The following is a 15,853-nucleotide window of genomic DNA, read 5'->3' as shown; positions in this document are numbered from 1 at the left end:
CTCCGCATCTTCAGTTGACGACGCTAATCACTCTGCGCACAAACGTTCGTTCAGGACCATCAGGACCGAAAATCCAATATTACTCTTTTCTCACATATGGAATCTAAAGAACACACTGTATATCAATATTATTCCGCTGATGCTAATTACATTTTATAAATCAAATCATTGTTGCGCGCAGTCAATGATAATAAAATAAAATTTTATTCTTTCCAAGCATTAACTCGATGTGAAAATAAATAAAACTTCAAATGTGATAATAAAGTCACCATGTGCGTTTATGTGTGATCTTGGTGTGTTGTGATAACTCAGTGACGCAGTTAAATAACTTAACTAAATTTAGTTAATTCTGTTTTATTATTTGTAAAAAAGTGATCACAAAAGTTAATTGAAGATTTTGGACAATGTCGAGTTTTGGATCATCTGATGGTGATATTTGCCAGAAGAGAATTACAGACCAGCAAGATAGTTTCGAGCAGAACTGTTATCCTTTGTATCAGACATTGGTGTCATCAACGTCATACGGTAACAATTAATAAATTTATTAAACAAATCACATTCCTTGAACATTGCTTCATAAATTTCTCATTGTTATCTTTATATTGTGATAGAGCTATTTGATAATTAAAGTTCCAAATTTCTTCAATAGACAATTCAAAGGAAAGAAATGTATTAAAATATAAGTTAACGATTCACGAAGGTGCATTACATTGAAGATTACATATTTACATTATTTAAATTCGTTAATTTCTATTTATTTTCAGTTATTAACTAGAAAATTGATTGATATAATTTAGGATCATGTAACGGAATAATAATAATCACCATATAGTATGCATTTTTATTTATTTATCGAATTCACAGTTGCACATCAAGGGACTAAACAAAATAATTACTTTAATTATCAAGTTAACTGAGTGGCAAAATTTTTCGTAAACCTTATAATAATGTCTTATTGACCTTATAATAGATTACCTTATAATAATGTCTAAGGAGTATACTCATCATGAGTATCAAACTTTGATATTGACTATTTAAATCACAAATAGATTGAATTATTGATATCAACAAACACAAAAACAAAACATGAATAAATAATTGTGGCATTACCTAACAAATAACATTTTATTTACGATTCTGACGAAGCAAATTTATATAAGTCGAATCTATGAAGGTTAATAATACTTATACGATGTATAACTTGAATATATTGAAAATTCTGCAGAAATGCTGCCAACGGAGGAAGGTTATTGGGGTTCCCCGTGCAGTAGCGGCGGATGTCATTCCGTGAGGGGCGGATCGCCGCACGATAACTTTGAAAGATGCCCCCCAGATGCAGCGTATCCCACGGCGCTCTACGCCCACCAATATCAATATGAGAAAGGCATGCAATTACTAAAATGTAGCTATTAACGTCCTTTGTTCAAAGAGAATACAAATACATAGTTTGAAAAAATATGATTCGAAGTTTCAATAATTGCACGAGTCTGCCATAAAAAGGTACAAATACGGATGAAAAATTTCAAGAACTTCGAAGTTCAAAGAAAACAATATATTTCTTTTAAATATCATATTTTTTCATTCGTGAATCATAATCTCCCGCAGCTCCCCGTGCATGTCAGTCATACTCGTATATGACTTGAAACTCATATGAGTTTACTAACATCTGGCTCCAAAGGGCATAGTTGTTTATTTTATATTTGTATATAACTACTGTTAACAGCATTACAATTGATACAAAGTTCCTGTCTTTTATACCGGATACAAATAAGTTATTTTTTAAATATACATGACACGATGTTATTACTGATTTTAGTAATAAGACAATAAGCGCTGAGAAAAACAAATTCGGTTGACTTTATGATTGATAACATACAACAATTTATATATTCAGTTAAAATATGTCCTTCTTACCACTTAGTTTGTTTAATTTTGTAAGTAACTTATAACATTTCATAATTTTATTGCAACGCTTCAAGAATGGAGAATTAAGCATAAAATTCTAGTTGAATTCAAATTTAGAGCAAAGTTATTTAGAATATTCAGCATTTAATATTTTAAATAAAGTAATATATCTATAAAAATAGGAATGTCACAATCATACTACGATGAAGGCTACTGCGGCGGTCAGCCGGGCCTCACGGGGACCAGGGCAGAGACAGTTACAACACCAGGAGGTACTGTGAGGGTAATTAGGAGAAGAAATACAGCAAACAAGAAAGAGCGCCGGCGAACACAGAGTATTAACACCGCTTTCTCCGATCTCAGAGAGTGCATCCCTAACGTACCAGCTGACACAAAACTGTCTAAGGTGATAACAATAGCGCCGAACTTTTGTTTGATATTAGATGAGAATTAGTTCAATTAAACTGAAGGAATTTTTGTTTTGTTTCAGATTAAAACACTGAGACTCGCGACATCATACATATCATACCTGATGGGAGTCTTGGAAACCGATCGCGAACCGGCCGGTGGCTTTCGCGCGGAACTCATAGCTGCGGCAAGCGGCGGCGGCCGAAGAGGTGCAGCGGCTAACAATGGCGCTATTTCAAACAGGAACGCCAACAGCGATTGCTTACATCGAGCCAATCAAATCGACGACGGCTCACTTTACGGAGACGAACAATACATCAACGTCGGGGCGAACGGTTGCAAATCTGATCCACAAGTGAGTCATTATCATTAATATAATTATAATAATTAGATAACTCATACTAATTGGTCATTCATTTGTAATAACAAGATTTACTCATGCGCCAAGAGGAGCTCACCAAAACTTAGGATAACTATTTCTAAATATTTATATGGCAATTTCATAAATATACCTAATTAGATAGTATGTTTCAAATTACTGAATTTTGCAAAAAATTCTTCGCAAGAAATACCACATTCTTCTGTATTGCCAGATTGTCAGCAATAATCACATTATTTAGAATTCATTAATCTATTTTGACATTCGAAATTTTCCATTATAATTGAATAGGCATAAACCGCTGTTCACTTTATCTGGTCGTCTATCGGCCAATCACTCATTACGCCCCTCGATATTTCTATCGCGTTCACGGAGCCGTCGTGGTTTATATATGATATGGGTTTAGGTTTATGTAGCACATGGCCACAAACCAAGTGCAGAGGAACTGTATAAAAATACATTTATTTATTGCTTGATTAGTTAATCAGTTTACTATATGCAGAAGCAAACCCATTGAATAAACTGATGAATACATGATTTCATTTCAAACACGACGGTTTGACCAATCTTGCTGATGATAAGCAATTTATTAAAGTTACAAAGGTTTCAGAATAATCGAATCACACCGATCGAATTATCATAGCAAAAATTCTGTAAAAATGTACACACTATATGTATGTATTTTTTATTTGAATTCAATATATCTATAAATGAACGTACAAAAATTTCATTTCTCTATTCCATAAATTTGTTTCTATGTTTTATATTTATAACATTTGGAAAAGACATAATATAGCCGAATAGACAGTGAAAATGCTTATATATCGATTTACTCAGAAAATAATTGCTAGAATCACATGAAGTAATATCTTAATGCTATTTAGAAGATTACTCAATTTGATTTTATCAATTATTAAAAATTTAACTCGATGGAGAGTAGATTTAACGCTTTACTTTTTCCCACGACTTCTATGTGAATGAGATCATATGAACTATTGCATGCATTTACGATTATTTAATGCACTTGAAATTTACATGCCGCTACATCCAACTCTTCTCATACTATTTATTATTATTACTAATATAACTGAGGCATGCCTTTGGTGCCCGTGTTCAGCTTCACGGGTAACGCGCACCCCAAGAACAGACCCGTCGCCGTGCCTTTTAGGGTAATTGCTCTATAATCAAGTTACACCAGACGATTTGGGGGATGAGATCTAATGACAAAAGTCGTCGAGTCTATATGACTTCATTATATGAATTAAATACAGTTTAGACGGGAAGAGACGACTATGTTTCAAATATTTATCATATGAGACGAGGATTATATTGAATTATACTCTAAATAAATATGTAATGATCTTCTGAACGCGTGATAGAATATAATAAAGCTACATATCAATGCGAATATTGAGAAGGGTTTTGCTGATTAACACATGTGATCAAATTTTATGTTTTATATAAATTCATTATTAAAAATAATTCTTGCTAAATAGGTACATTATTTCTGATTGCGTATTTTATAACAAATAATTTATATCTTTATCTAAACTGTTGTATTCACACGATAAAAAATATTAGTAGTTATCACTAATCAATTTATTATGTTTTACGTTTCAAGGAACTTTTACAAAAACAATTAATTATATAACGAATAAATTTATTAATTGAAAATAATTCGTCTGAGATAATAATTCATTTATGATATTGTTTATGTTTCAAGGGTCTTTTAAAAAACCATTAATTATATTTAGACTGAATAAATTTTAAGTGAACATCTCTGAGCCTCTATAATCTGAATCAAAATTAGTATTCTGTATCGTGTTACAGATTCCGGACGGCGACTCCAGAAGGAGCAAAGGCAGGACCGGTTGGCCGCAACACGTTTGGGCCTGGAACTGAAGCAGGAACAAACTTTGTGAAGATAGAGAGTATATTTCTTGCCAAAATCTTATACAAATAATATAATAATAGATTATTTATTTTCTAAATATTAATATAAGTTAAACGTTATTGCATTTTAGAAATACTAAATAATATTAATTGCCAATATTAGTGTTAATTTTTTGCAAGGTGATAAAAGTGATCTGATTAAGCAATAAATGTGAGCAATAGTATTATATCTAGTGAAGCGGATAAATAAAATAATCGAATTATAGATGTTGTAGTATATCAGTGTTACTATTTTAATATTATATGGAGATTTGATAGCCAATTTAACTAGCGCAATTATCATCAAATAAGAATATTTGGTTATATATGCATTTAAAAAAATCTAACTACATGAATTTTGTTTATATATAATAAGTGATGAATAATAGTAATTGTATACAGCATTTCCAAAGATACTTTAGTAGTTCGTAAAAATATAATAAATAAAAACAATCGTGAAAGAGTTAATAGAGTGGTAATCAACATTTGACATATATATATCTTATATATAAAATTCTTCTGTAACAATGTAAGTTTCATATTTCCTCCTAAACTATAATTCGGATTTTCATTAATCTTCCTGAAGTTTGTTCGGGAAATTTTTTAGAATGTTTTGATTCATAGAAATATAGTTAAATTGTAGAAATAAATAGAAAAAATTACAAAAAACCGCTTATCATTGTTTGCCCTTGAAAATATTTGAAGCTTAGTTTGACATTAAAAACAATTGAGGACTGTCATTTGCCAAACATTTCTATTCACTTATAGGCTAAGGCAATATTAGAATATAATAAATTCATAATTATGAATAAGGAAAATGTAATGTCTACATTATTAATGCCGAAAAGCAGCTGAGATGTGCCAAAAATTAAATTAATATAAGATGCAAATAATATAACATGCATTTGACAAGTGATGCAGTCTGCGCATGCGTCTGACGTGCGCGTGGTTTGCTTTTGCTTGCAATAATTTTGTTTGCGCACTTTGCGAACAGATTCGCCGTACGAATTCGCGCAAAGGAGCGAGCCATAAGTGATTGCGCTCAAACATATTCAATTTGCAGTCGTTTTGCCTTACTATACTAAGTCACAATACAAAAAAAATTATTTAGAAGTTTCATTGTGTCAAAAATTCATATGTTTGTCATTGGGTACGGAATATTTACTCAATGGAGCGCTTTGGGTCTGAAATTTTACTATTTTCCAATTCGTTTGGAATTTTGGAACTAGGTTCATCTTACTCTTCAGAAGTGAAAACAATTTAGACTCCTTTACCACTTCTCGGGTGGATGACATTTCTTTTCAGTGGTGTAATTTTACTTTTTCAAAATAACGTTGGGTATCGATAAAAGAACTAATTATACGAGAAAAATATTTAATAATGTTTTTCAAAAAAGGAAATACTTTTCAAGTTACTGGCTACTGAATATTTGTTTCTTTTTTGCGTTTTTCATCATTTTTTGCTAACACCTTCAAAAATATACATTTTAACGAAAATCATGTAATGAACAGAATTATATCAATTAAAATCTTAATAAATCGTTATTTTATAGTGTTTTAGGAACATTATTAGGCTAGATATGAAAATGGGTTTTTATAGTGCTCAAAATAAGCTTTAAAATGAGTACTTCTGCGTGTAAAATGAGTGAGCTATCATGCAGATAAAGGACGCATGCAATGTTTTTTTTTCATTTAAATCAAATACTTTGAGTGCCATATCCACCAAAATTAAAAATAATCGTATTCAATCTAGAATTAACTTGGTTTAAGAGATCTTGATGGATTCTAGAAAATACCACAACTTTAGTACAAATGATTCTTAAAAAACTCATGATTTCATGAAAAAAAAACATTTTAAAAAAAACAACCAATTTCTCATCATAATACCTCTGAAAGAATACGTATAAAAGTATATATATAAGAAAATTCGAGGTATTTTTCTGACTAATTATTATTGTTTATTATTTTTTCGTTACACAAATATTGATAGATGTATGATTAATTAAGGAGCTGTCCAACCAGAGGTCTTTCGAGCCCTTTAACCCTTCGCCGTTTTACAATAAGAGAAGTTACGGTAAAATTAATGATAGAGAAAGTTGTAGCTCATTTAATCACCTTTAAAATAGTGTATTACAAGTTCTGATAAAATCAGAATTAAAAGAGTAATAATCCAATTAATGCTGTGGATGGTGACGGAGTGCAAATTGTTAAAAACATTGAAATTAAGATAAAGATTAGCCTATTTCCAAAATATCAAGTAAATTGGAGCACAGTAAAAAAATTCACAGAGCAATAATTTTGTTGATTGTAAGTTGAATAGAGCACATGTGAACAGGATTTGACAAATTAATTCACTTCAAATATAAACTTAAGCAATAATGTATATTGATTTATTGGAGAAAAAAATGTAATTTAGATATTAAAATTACTAAAAGCCAGTTAAAATATGGTACGAAATTATAAAAATTATAGGCAACATTATTGAAGCATATATTTGGGTAAAAAATAAAAGGTGATATTGCACCTTTGCCGCGAATGCTATATATTAATTCTTTCTGAATTTGTTGTACTTTTTAAAAGATTTCAATTTTCAACACGTGTATCTTATGCTATGACATAAATCACAAAGGCAGACGATCATTTTTAGTGTGATAAATTTGGAAAATCAATGTTTTAGTCGTGAATAAACAAAAAATCATTCATTTATACATCCACATCTACAGGTATGACTAAAAATACTATATAACCCTTAAATGCAATAAAATAAATTGAGCTATTGGAAATAAATTTGTTCTATAAATCGCAGTGTATAATTTTTAATATACAATTTTATTGAACATTTTTTAATATTTGTTAAATGAATAATTAAAGTGTTAACTGTGGGAATTGAGAACAATCATTTTATTTGAAATAGTTCTACATTCAACATCACTCATATATTGGTGTAAATAGTAATTCAAAAAACAGTAATTATTATTTTTAACTAAGCAGTAAATATTAGTAGAAAAAATTGAAAAATTGTAGACATGAGTACAGAACAACGTCTGTCGGGTCAGCTAGTATTATATATATATATAATATATATATATTATATATAATATATATATATATACATTTAATAAAACGAGTTGAGTCGGGCAATTTTTGAGGTATGATATATATATATATATTTATATATAATATATATATATGTATAAGATATATATATATAGATATATATATAATATCTATATATCTTGAGGATTCAGATTCAATTCAATATAATAATAAGATAATAATATATCTATATATATAAATACTAATATATATATATTATATATATCTATCTATATATATATATATATATATATGAAACCTCTTTTTATATCATGTACATGATTAAAGCAATAAATTAATAAAAATATTACATATTACAGTAATACATCTTTTCACATTAATGAGCTATTGCCAAATTTATATATATATAATATAACAATATATATACTAAGTATATATATATATATATATACATTTATATTAAAACGAGTGGAGTCGGGCAATTTTCGGAGCGTAATATATATATATATATATATATATATATATATATCTATATTTATATATATATACATATTATATATATATATTATATATTATATATATATATATTATATTTATATATATATATAGCTATATAATAATATAATAATAATATAATTATATATTAATATATATATTATTATTTATATATATATATTATATGAAAACTTTCTTTATATATAATGTACCTGATTCAAAGCAATAAATTAATAAAATATTACATATTACAGTAATACATCTTTTCACATTAATGAGCTATTGCCAAATTTAGTTGTTTTGAGTTCATTGCAGAATGTCACGTTCAAATGTAAAAATATATAAATGTTTTTTCATTAAGTCATCATTATAGAAATGAGGAATAACCTAAACCTACTAAAACTGATTATGAAAGCTATCCATACATGCAATTATATTAGATATGCATATATTAGAATTCTCATCAAATTCAAATTAAAGACTTGCTACTCGAAAAACAAACGTATTTTATTTTATAAAAAATTTTCATTTTCAATTTTTTTTTGGAATTCAAATAGTCTCCTAGACCAGTGTTTCCAAAACTTTTTATAGGTTACGCCCCATCTTAACGTTTCTAAAAACGCTATGCCCTCATATGAAACTTTTGACCTTCAAAAATTATTTTGTTTCTAAATATAAGATAGATCCTCAAAAATCACTATTAAATTGTGATCTCAAAACTTCATAAGTGAAACATGTTATCAAAATTGAAATTCAAATTAATTTTCTTATGATTTTTCTACATTCAATCAAGTCCATTATTTCTTTTCCTAACTTTTCGAAGAAGATTTCAGAAAGTATGACCTGCTATAATTTTATGATTTCTTGAGTTTCCTCGTTTTTGGCATTTGCCAGACAATTCTCAAAAACGGATGCACGAATTTCAAAAGTTAAAAGGTATTCGATGTATGCAATAAGCTAATATATTGATTTCTGATTGATTACCTCAATTATATACAGCTAGTCCATACATAAATTGTAAAGCATAATGGAGTCACTGAGTACATATTTATATCCGTTAATAAGAATAATCATATTTATTTTGTTGTTAATTGAATTTAGACGTGCTATAATGAATACAATTAAATACAACTATCATATTATTATATTAAAACTATTCTATTTTATCCATAGATATTCTTACTATTATCAATCATTCTATGAGAAACGGAATGCGCTATAGTCCTATAGATTGTCTCTTCTATAGTATTCAAATCATCCAAGCGAATGGGTAAAAGACCGTATCATTTTTTAATTTGCCCCCGCCTCCCCGCTGATTTTAAAAATTGCCCTTCTGTGGGACGCGCGCCGCAGGTTGGGAATGACTGCTTTATACAAAAATAAAAAAAAAATTTGAAAGTGAATAAAAATCATAATTCACAATGAGTCTATAATTGACTTGTGTGAATGATAAAAATAAGCCAGATGTTGTTTTTACTTATTTAAAAATTCTTATAAATTTACTCTTATTATCTATTTTACTTGTTAATAAAAGAATAGTGTTATTCGCAAATTACTGTGTTTCAATATTTTCACAATTAAATTTTGTATAACAGTGTAACTTTTACGAAATGTAAAGTGGTTCGATCCGTACTTCGCTTTTTTTCATTCGCTATTCTGATATGGTTTATTTCTTATAACGCGGCCATGTGGTATTTCTACATACTACCAGACGCGCGAGACGTTAAATTCTACAGTTCCGAGGAAGAACATTTTAAATACCTAAACAATGAGATATTCTACTAAACAGAGGCACATTGACACGAAAGAGAGACGAGTCATAGATAAGTATTATATGCACACGTGTGATAGAGATTTTAAGTAGAATACTAAAATATTTATATAATAACTGATTGTTACCATTATTATTGATTACCGAGACAGAATATCGTTGTTGAGTATTTTTATTGCAATACTTATTGTCCGAAAAGTATTGTTATTGCAACATGATTCTCGTATTACAAAATTTGATTGAGTTTCAACCATAATTAGATCAAATATATTTATAATTAATAAAATTTGATCTAATTATGGTTGAAATTGAATAAAATTTTGTAATTGTAATATATATATTATATATATATATATATATGTATGATTCTGAATTTGATGTTTGACATATGTATTAACAAGTCTAATAATCGGGCATAACATCAATAAAAAACATGAATTTCTTTCAAAAATTTATTTTAAATCCAAACGTTTCGGCTATAATCCTAGCCTTCATTCAGTGAAAACTAAAAATAAAATTAAAAACTAAAACAATTGAATTGGAGTGAAAAGAAAAAATAAAATAGTAAATAGTACTTACAATTAGTTGATCTTAGTGTTAAATTGGAAATTATTCTACACATGTGTAGAATCTTGGTAAAAATATTTTTTAAAAAATGTCTTTCTCCATTACATCTTCAACCAGTCTACGAATAACACACTATCCATTTGTGATTTTTTAAAATCAGTATTTTGTGAAAATATTGTGTAATTTCAAGTTAATGTTTATAATACATAGTGTAGTACATTACCATATCCTGATACCATGGATTATTAAAATTTTCCAAATTAACACTAAGATCAACTAACTGTAAGTACTATTTTCTATTTTATTTTTCTTTTCACTCCAATTCAATTGTTTTAGTTTTTAATTTTATTTTTAGTTTCCACTGAATGAAGGCTAGGATTATAGCCGAAACGTATGGATTTAAAATAAATTTTTGAAAGAAATTCATGTTTTTTATTAATGTTGTGCCCGATTATTAGACTTGTTAATATATATAGATATAATATATATATATATAATATATATATATAAATATATATAATATTATATATATATTTATATATATATATTCTATGACTATTTTGTGGTCGCCTTATTGCCCCGATTTGTCTATGCTTCATGATTAGTATCAAACTAAGCCGAAAGTGCCTAGTCCCTTCATTACATTAATTATGAAATGAAATCTATATACTTCGCAAATCAATTAAATTAATTAAAATAATTTGCAATAAGCATTTGCATATTATTCCTTTAATCCACCTGTATGCGAGTATATAATATATATAGTACATCAAATATTCTGCCATATCGCATGAGGCGTTTATTTGAATTTGCCGCCCGGGAGCCTTCGTCCATATTAATCAATTGATTTACATTATGCGCATCAATTTATCTTGATTTGTATTTACGGTCGCGTTAACTCGTCCCTCTCTGATCTTATTTGTCGATTTTTTTTAAATAGCATTATAGCTGTATAAAGACTATGTATAAATGCATAAACATTCAATATAATATTATATCAAGGTTTATATGCGACACTTGGCCGTCATCTATGACTGTAGGCATGTAGGCGTATACGCCCTGTACGCCTATTGTACCGCAGTGGAATAGAGAATAGAGAATAGAAAGAGCTCAGTCACGTCCACGTCGCGATTGTTTTTGCAATTTAAAGGCGCCCCATTGAGAAGAAGCTGACGTCGTGCACAGCGCGGATCCAGGCGACCTAGGCGTTCGGCCAAAATTCGAAACAAATTTACTATCACTTACGATTGCTCGTGTAGAATGCTTCTATGCAGTGATTTTACTTCAATTTGTTAACATTTACATATTGAACGTAGCAACAAATTTAAATAAAAATGTTTTTGTGCACATGCCGTCGATTATGTATGCCGTCGACTGGTATACAAAAGCTTCAAATAATTTATTCACACAATAATGACTCAATATTTTAATGACTGAGTTTTAGAATTTTGTACTTTTATGTTATTTATATTAATACATACTATAATTGTAAGCATAGTTAAGCATTATCAATTAAGGTTTAGACCTATGGGATTCCAATCAAAAGTTCTAGGTTCCGTATCCTTTCATTTGGTAAACATAAACAGCCATATTTTTTTAAGTTAAATTTAGCCCATCGGTGTATCGTTGCTGCATACTATCTATGGGGTTTTCTTTTAACAGAGTTCAGTATAAACATAAACTATATCATGATCAATGAACTATAACAAAGTTTTTTTTATTATACATTAAATATATGCTACTGTCCGTATGGGCATTTAGTAAATATAAGGCTTATGGTAATTGATGTAAGGGCTGTGTTGTAATGATTGTGAATGTTTGTGAAAGTAACCTGTGTTATTTCCACTTCACTATAGGCTCATTGATTGTGATTGGGATGGGATAAACTCATCGTAGCTGTGTTTGGCGGAAGGTTGTCTCTTTTGGAAGGTTGTCTTCTCAAGCAGTTTTTGCGAGGCCGCTGGCATTATAACAACGTTTATTCGTCGTTCTTAATGCTAAATACAGCTTATAGAATGTATACTAGTTGGGTGCATGGCATCGTGCCTTAAGGCAAATGCTTGAACTTCCCGTACGTAAATAAAAATCTTCGTACGAAACCCAAAAAAAAAAAATTTACACAAAATGCGTATAGATTATTGAAATCTCTATAAAATATCTGATAATTTGATGTATGCATATGTCCAATGAACATATTGACCGCCAAATGAAATTTTTTTAACGTATTTTTAGAGAATCCATAACCGCTGGACCTGCCTTCTAAAAATTTAATCAGTATTCATCTTGTCAATACAAGTAAAATGTTTTTTGAATTATTAAAATCGGACGCTCCTTTCTCTTAAAACTGAGTTACTGTTTTTAGCATTTTTGCCCCGTATCGTCGGAACGGCTAGACCTGCCTCGCCAAAAACTAATCAGCACGTCTCCTTATCAAATAAATCGAATGGTTTTTGAATTAATCAAATCGGTTGATCCGTGTTCCCGAAATCGTTCGACGAAATTTGTATCCGCACATACATACACACACGCACACACACACACACACACCACACACACATACATCCATTTTTTCTAAGGTATGCAAAATATTCAGAAACCCTGAACGTAAAGATATATAAAAATTTTTCATTTTCGATTTTTCTGCGATTACTATAACTTACCCTACGGGAAGTAATAATTGTGATGACTATAAAAATTATTTAAAATAAATCAGGTTTAGCATCGAAACAAGAAGATAGATAATAATGTCATATTAATACTTTAAATGTAAAAAAATACCACCCTTCGAAACTTTCAAAATATTTTCTTCGATCATGAACACTATATATACAAAATTAAATTAAATTAATAAATTAGTTTTCAACTTCTTGATTTCTTTTAATTATTAGCCTTGTCAGAATTAAATAAATATTATTACGTTCATTGTAAAAGTTATTCTTATAAGTGTAGAGTTACTAGTTTGGTATATCACTATTCATTTCTATTCCATATGAACGATAATAAGTTTAAAATATTTGAGAGATAAACAAATTCTTCGAAAATTGAAAATATTTAAGTTTAAATTCTGGAATGTTTTATTATAAAATTCAATCGTTCGTCAACTCTACTTACTCCGTTCCTGTTTAAATTATTCATGAGAACCCGTTGTTCTCACTTATTCCGTGTCAACAGCTTAATCCTTTATCAGAGCGATTTAGAAAAATAGCCCAATATAAAAGGACGCTTTCTCGGATTCGATTCATTCTTCAGTTAGGTGTTGTGAACAACTGAAGATTATAATTTAATATCCGTTTCAAAATTTCTAAATAATTACAAGATTCAAAAATAACCATGGTGAATGTTATATTACATAGAATAAGTTTTGTTACTATTGTTTTTTATATAAGTAGTTTCTTGTGCGCCTGCATTAAATGTAATGTAGCAGATTTAGAACCGTCTACTGTGAGTAAAGTGTAACATGGAATAAAATAGTTAAAAAGTATTAAATAAATACATAAATAAGACATTTTAGACTGTTATGGAGTGTAAACTCTGACATCCCTAATAATCAATTCAAAAACCAAAAAACTAATACTGAGTGATTATTTTGAATGCCCTACTGATAGAAAATATGTTGAAAGTTTTGAAGGATGATAATTTTATTATATATTTTTTATCAAATTTTTAAATAGTAATTTTATCAAAGTTTTAAATATGTATTCTATTCTAGGAAGAACTAGTCCTTTCTCGGCCTCAGTGGCAAGTTTTAGAACAGCTCGCGGACAACCTGAACCACGAAGAGATGGAACTCGCGTCGGAGCACAAGAGGGGCACTAGCGAGACGGGTTCCGGCGTTTCGAGCGGCATGTGGTTCGGCCCGCGACTCGGAAAGAGGTCTAAAAGACAGAGTGCGGCTGCGGCTGCGGCAGGCCTAAACACCATTATAGACGCAGAATTCAGGAGCAGGGAGCAAAAGAACGAAGAAATCGCCAACATGCTCGAACTATTGCAAGATCAACCGTGGGCTGTCGTCGCATTGACCGGTAATAAAAATTTCAATGTATAAATGTTTAATCATTTAATTAACAATTTATCTAATATTTTTGCCAGGAGGCAGACGATATTCCATGAACTTCACGCCGAGACTGGGAAGGCAGAGCGGCGAACAAATAGGCGGGGCAGAAGGTCCAATGACTGATTAGAATTCACTTTTGCCCCAAGACTCGGAAGGAAGTGTTTTTAAACACTCCATTTTCACCGAGATTAGGAAGAGAGCTTTATATGGTATAAAAAAAATCCTATTCTGAATGATAAAATTCAGTATATTAAAATCAATTTCAGTATTAACTAACTGTGTAAGAAAACACTTTTGAAATACGAAATACATTTTCTGGCACAGGTACTGTTACAGAATCCCAAACACGGATGTCATAAATAATTCAATTTGAATTGAGTTTCATTTTATTTTGTTGCATTAAATTATCAATCAAAAAATATCTTTTTCAACAATATTTCTAGAAACACTAAGCGGAAACTACATGGCGCATCCACGATACATACGGAGTGTTAACAAGAACAAGAAAGAACAAAAACGATCTTCTTCATAGAGCGGTTAGATTTCTGGTTATGATTTGTGAATTAACACAATTGACTCTACTAGTAATAAATATCATCAGATCGTTCATTGAGTAAACATTGTTTGTGAAATTATTTTCATTAATATTATATTTTGCAAATATGAAACCAAATACTTCATGAGATATGTTTTAGGCCGTCGCCTAGTAGATAATAGTTTCATTAAAACCAATTTCGCTATTATACTATAATATTCAGAATATTTTTTTAAAAAAATATTGGTATTTAGAATTTAAAAAATATTTCGGAAAATATATAATATTTAATTTGATTGATCTGATCTAACTGTAATTTTTACAATTTGTCTGAAATCAAATAATTTTTTTTGATAATGCATTTTCAAAACTATATAACTTTTAAATTGTTAATTACGAGCCTATGATTTATATATAAAAAAATCTTGTCGATGTTTATTATATGATTCCATATTATTTTTACCTATTTTATTTTCACATAAATTGTAATATTTATTAATTAATACGATGATAAATGATGTTAAAATATAAGCAAAAGTCTTATTAAGTAGGGGTCTCTTAATAAGACAATCACGAAAAGCATCTCATTTGTTCGTAATTACAGAATTTTTAAATATGTTTCTATTTATATATTTATTTCAATCTATATGACCAATTTTATTAAAAATTTATATGATGTATATATTTGTAAATGCTCACAATTGTGTTATTTATTAAGTAAATGTTATTTGTTGCATGCCAGATTTTAGTT

General features: G+C 29.1%; 1 protein-coding gene across 1 annotated transcript; it reads left to right on the top strand.

The window, feature by feature from the left end:
- Positions 1-288: 288 nt before the first annotated feature.
- Positions 289-4,614, top strand: LOC113371504 (heart- and neural crest derivatives-expressed protein 2-like). The gene is given in 6 exon segments (XM_026612129.1): positions 289-525; positions 1,226-1,384; positions 2,088-2,311; positions 2,396-2,578; positions 4,532-4,580; positions 4,583-4,614. Coding segments are annotated over 6 exon segments (768 nt in total). The 5' UTR covers positions 289-404.
- The last annotated feature ends 11,239 nt before the right edge of the window (positions 4,615-15,853 follow it).

The sequence above is a fragment of the Ctenocephalides felis genome, unplaced genomic scaffold (genome assembly GCF_003426905.1).
Source record: "Ctenocephalides felis isolate EL2017-DRISC unplaced genomic scaffold, ASM342690v1 CF-g0.4_SCAFFOLD_01492, whole genome shotgun sequence".
In the NCBI taxonomy this organism is placed as follows: domain Eukaryota; kingdom Metazoa; phylum Arthropoda; class Insecta; order Siphonaptera; family Pulicidae; genus Ctenocephalides; species Ctenocephalides felis.
This window is presented reverse-complemented; position numbering and strand designations above follow the sequence as displayed.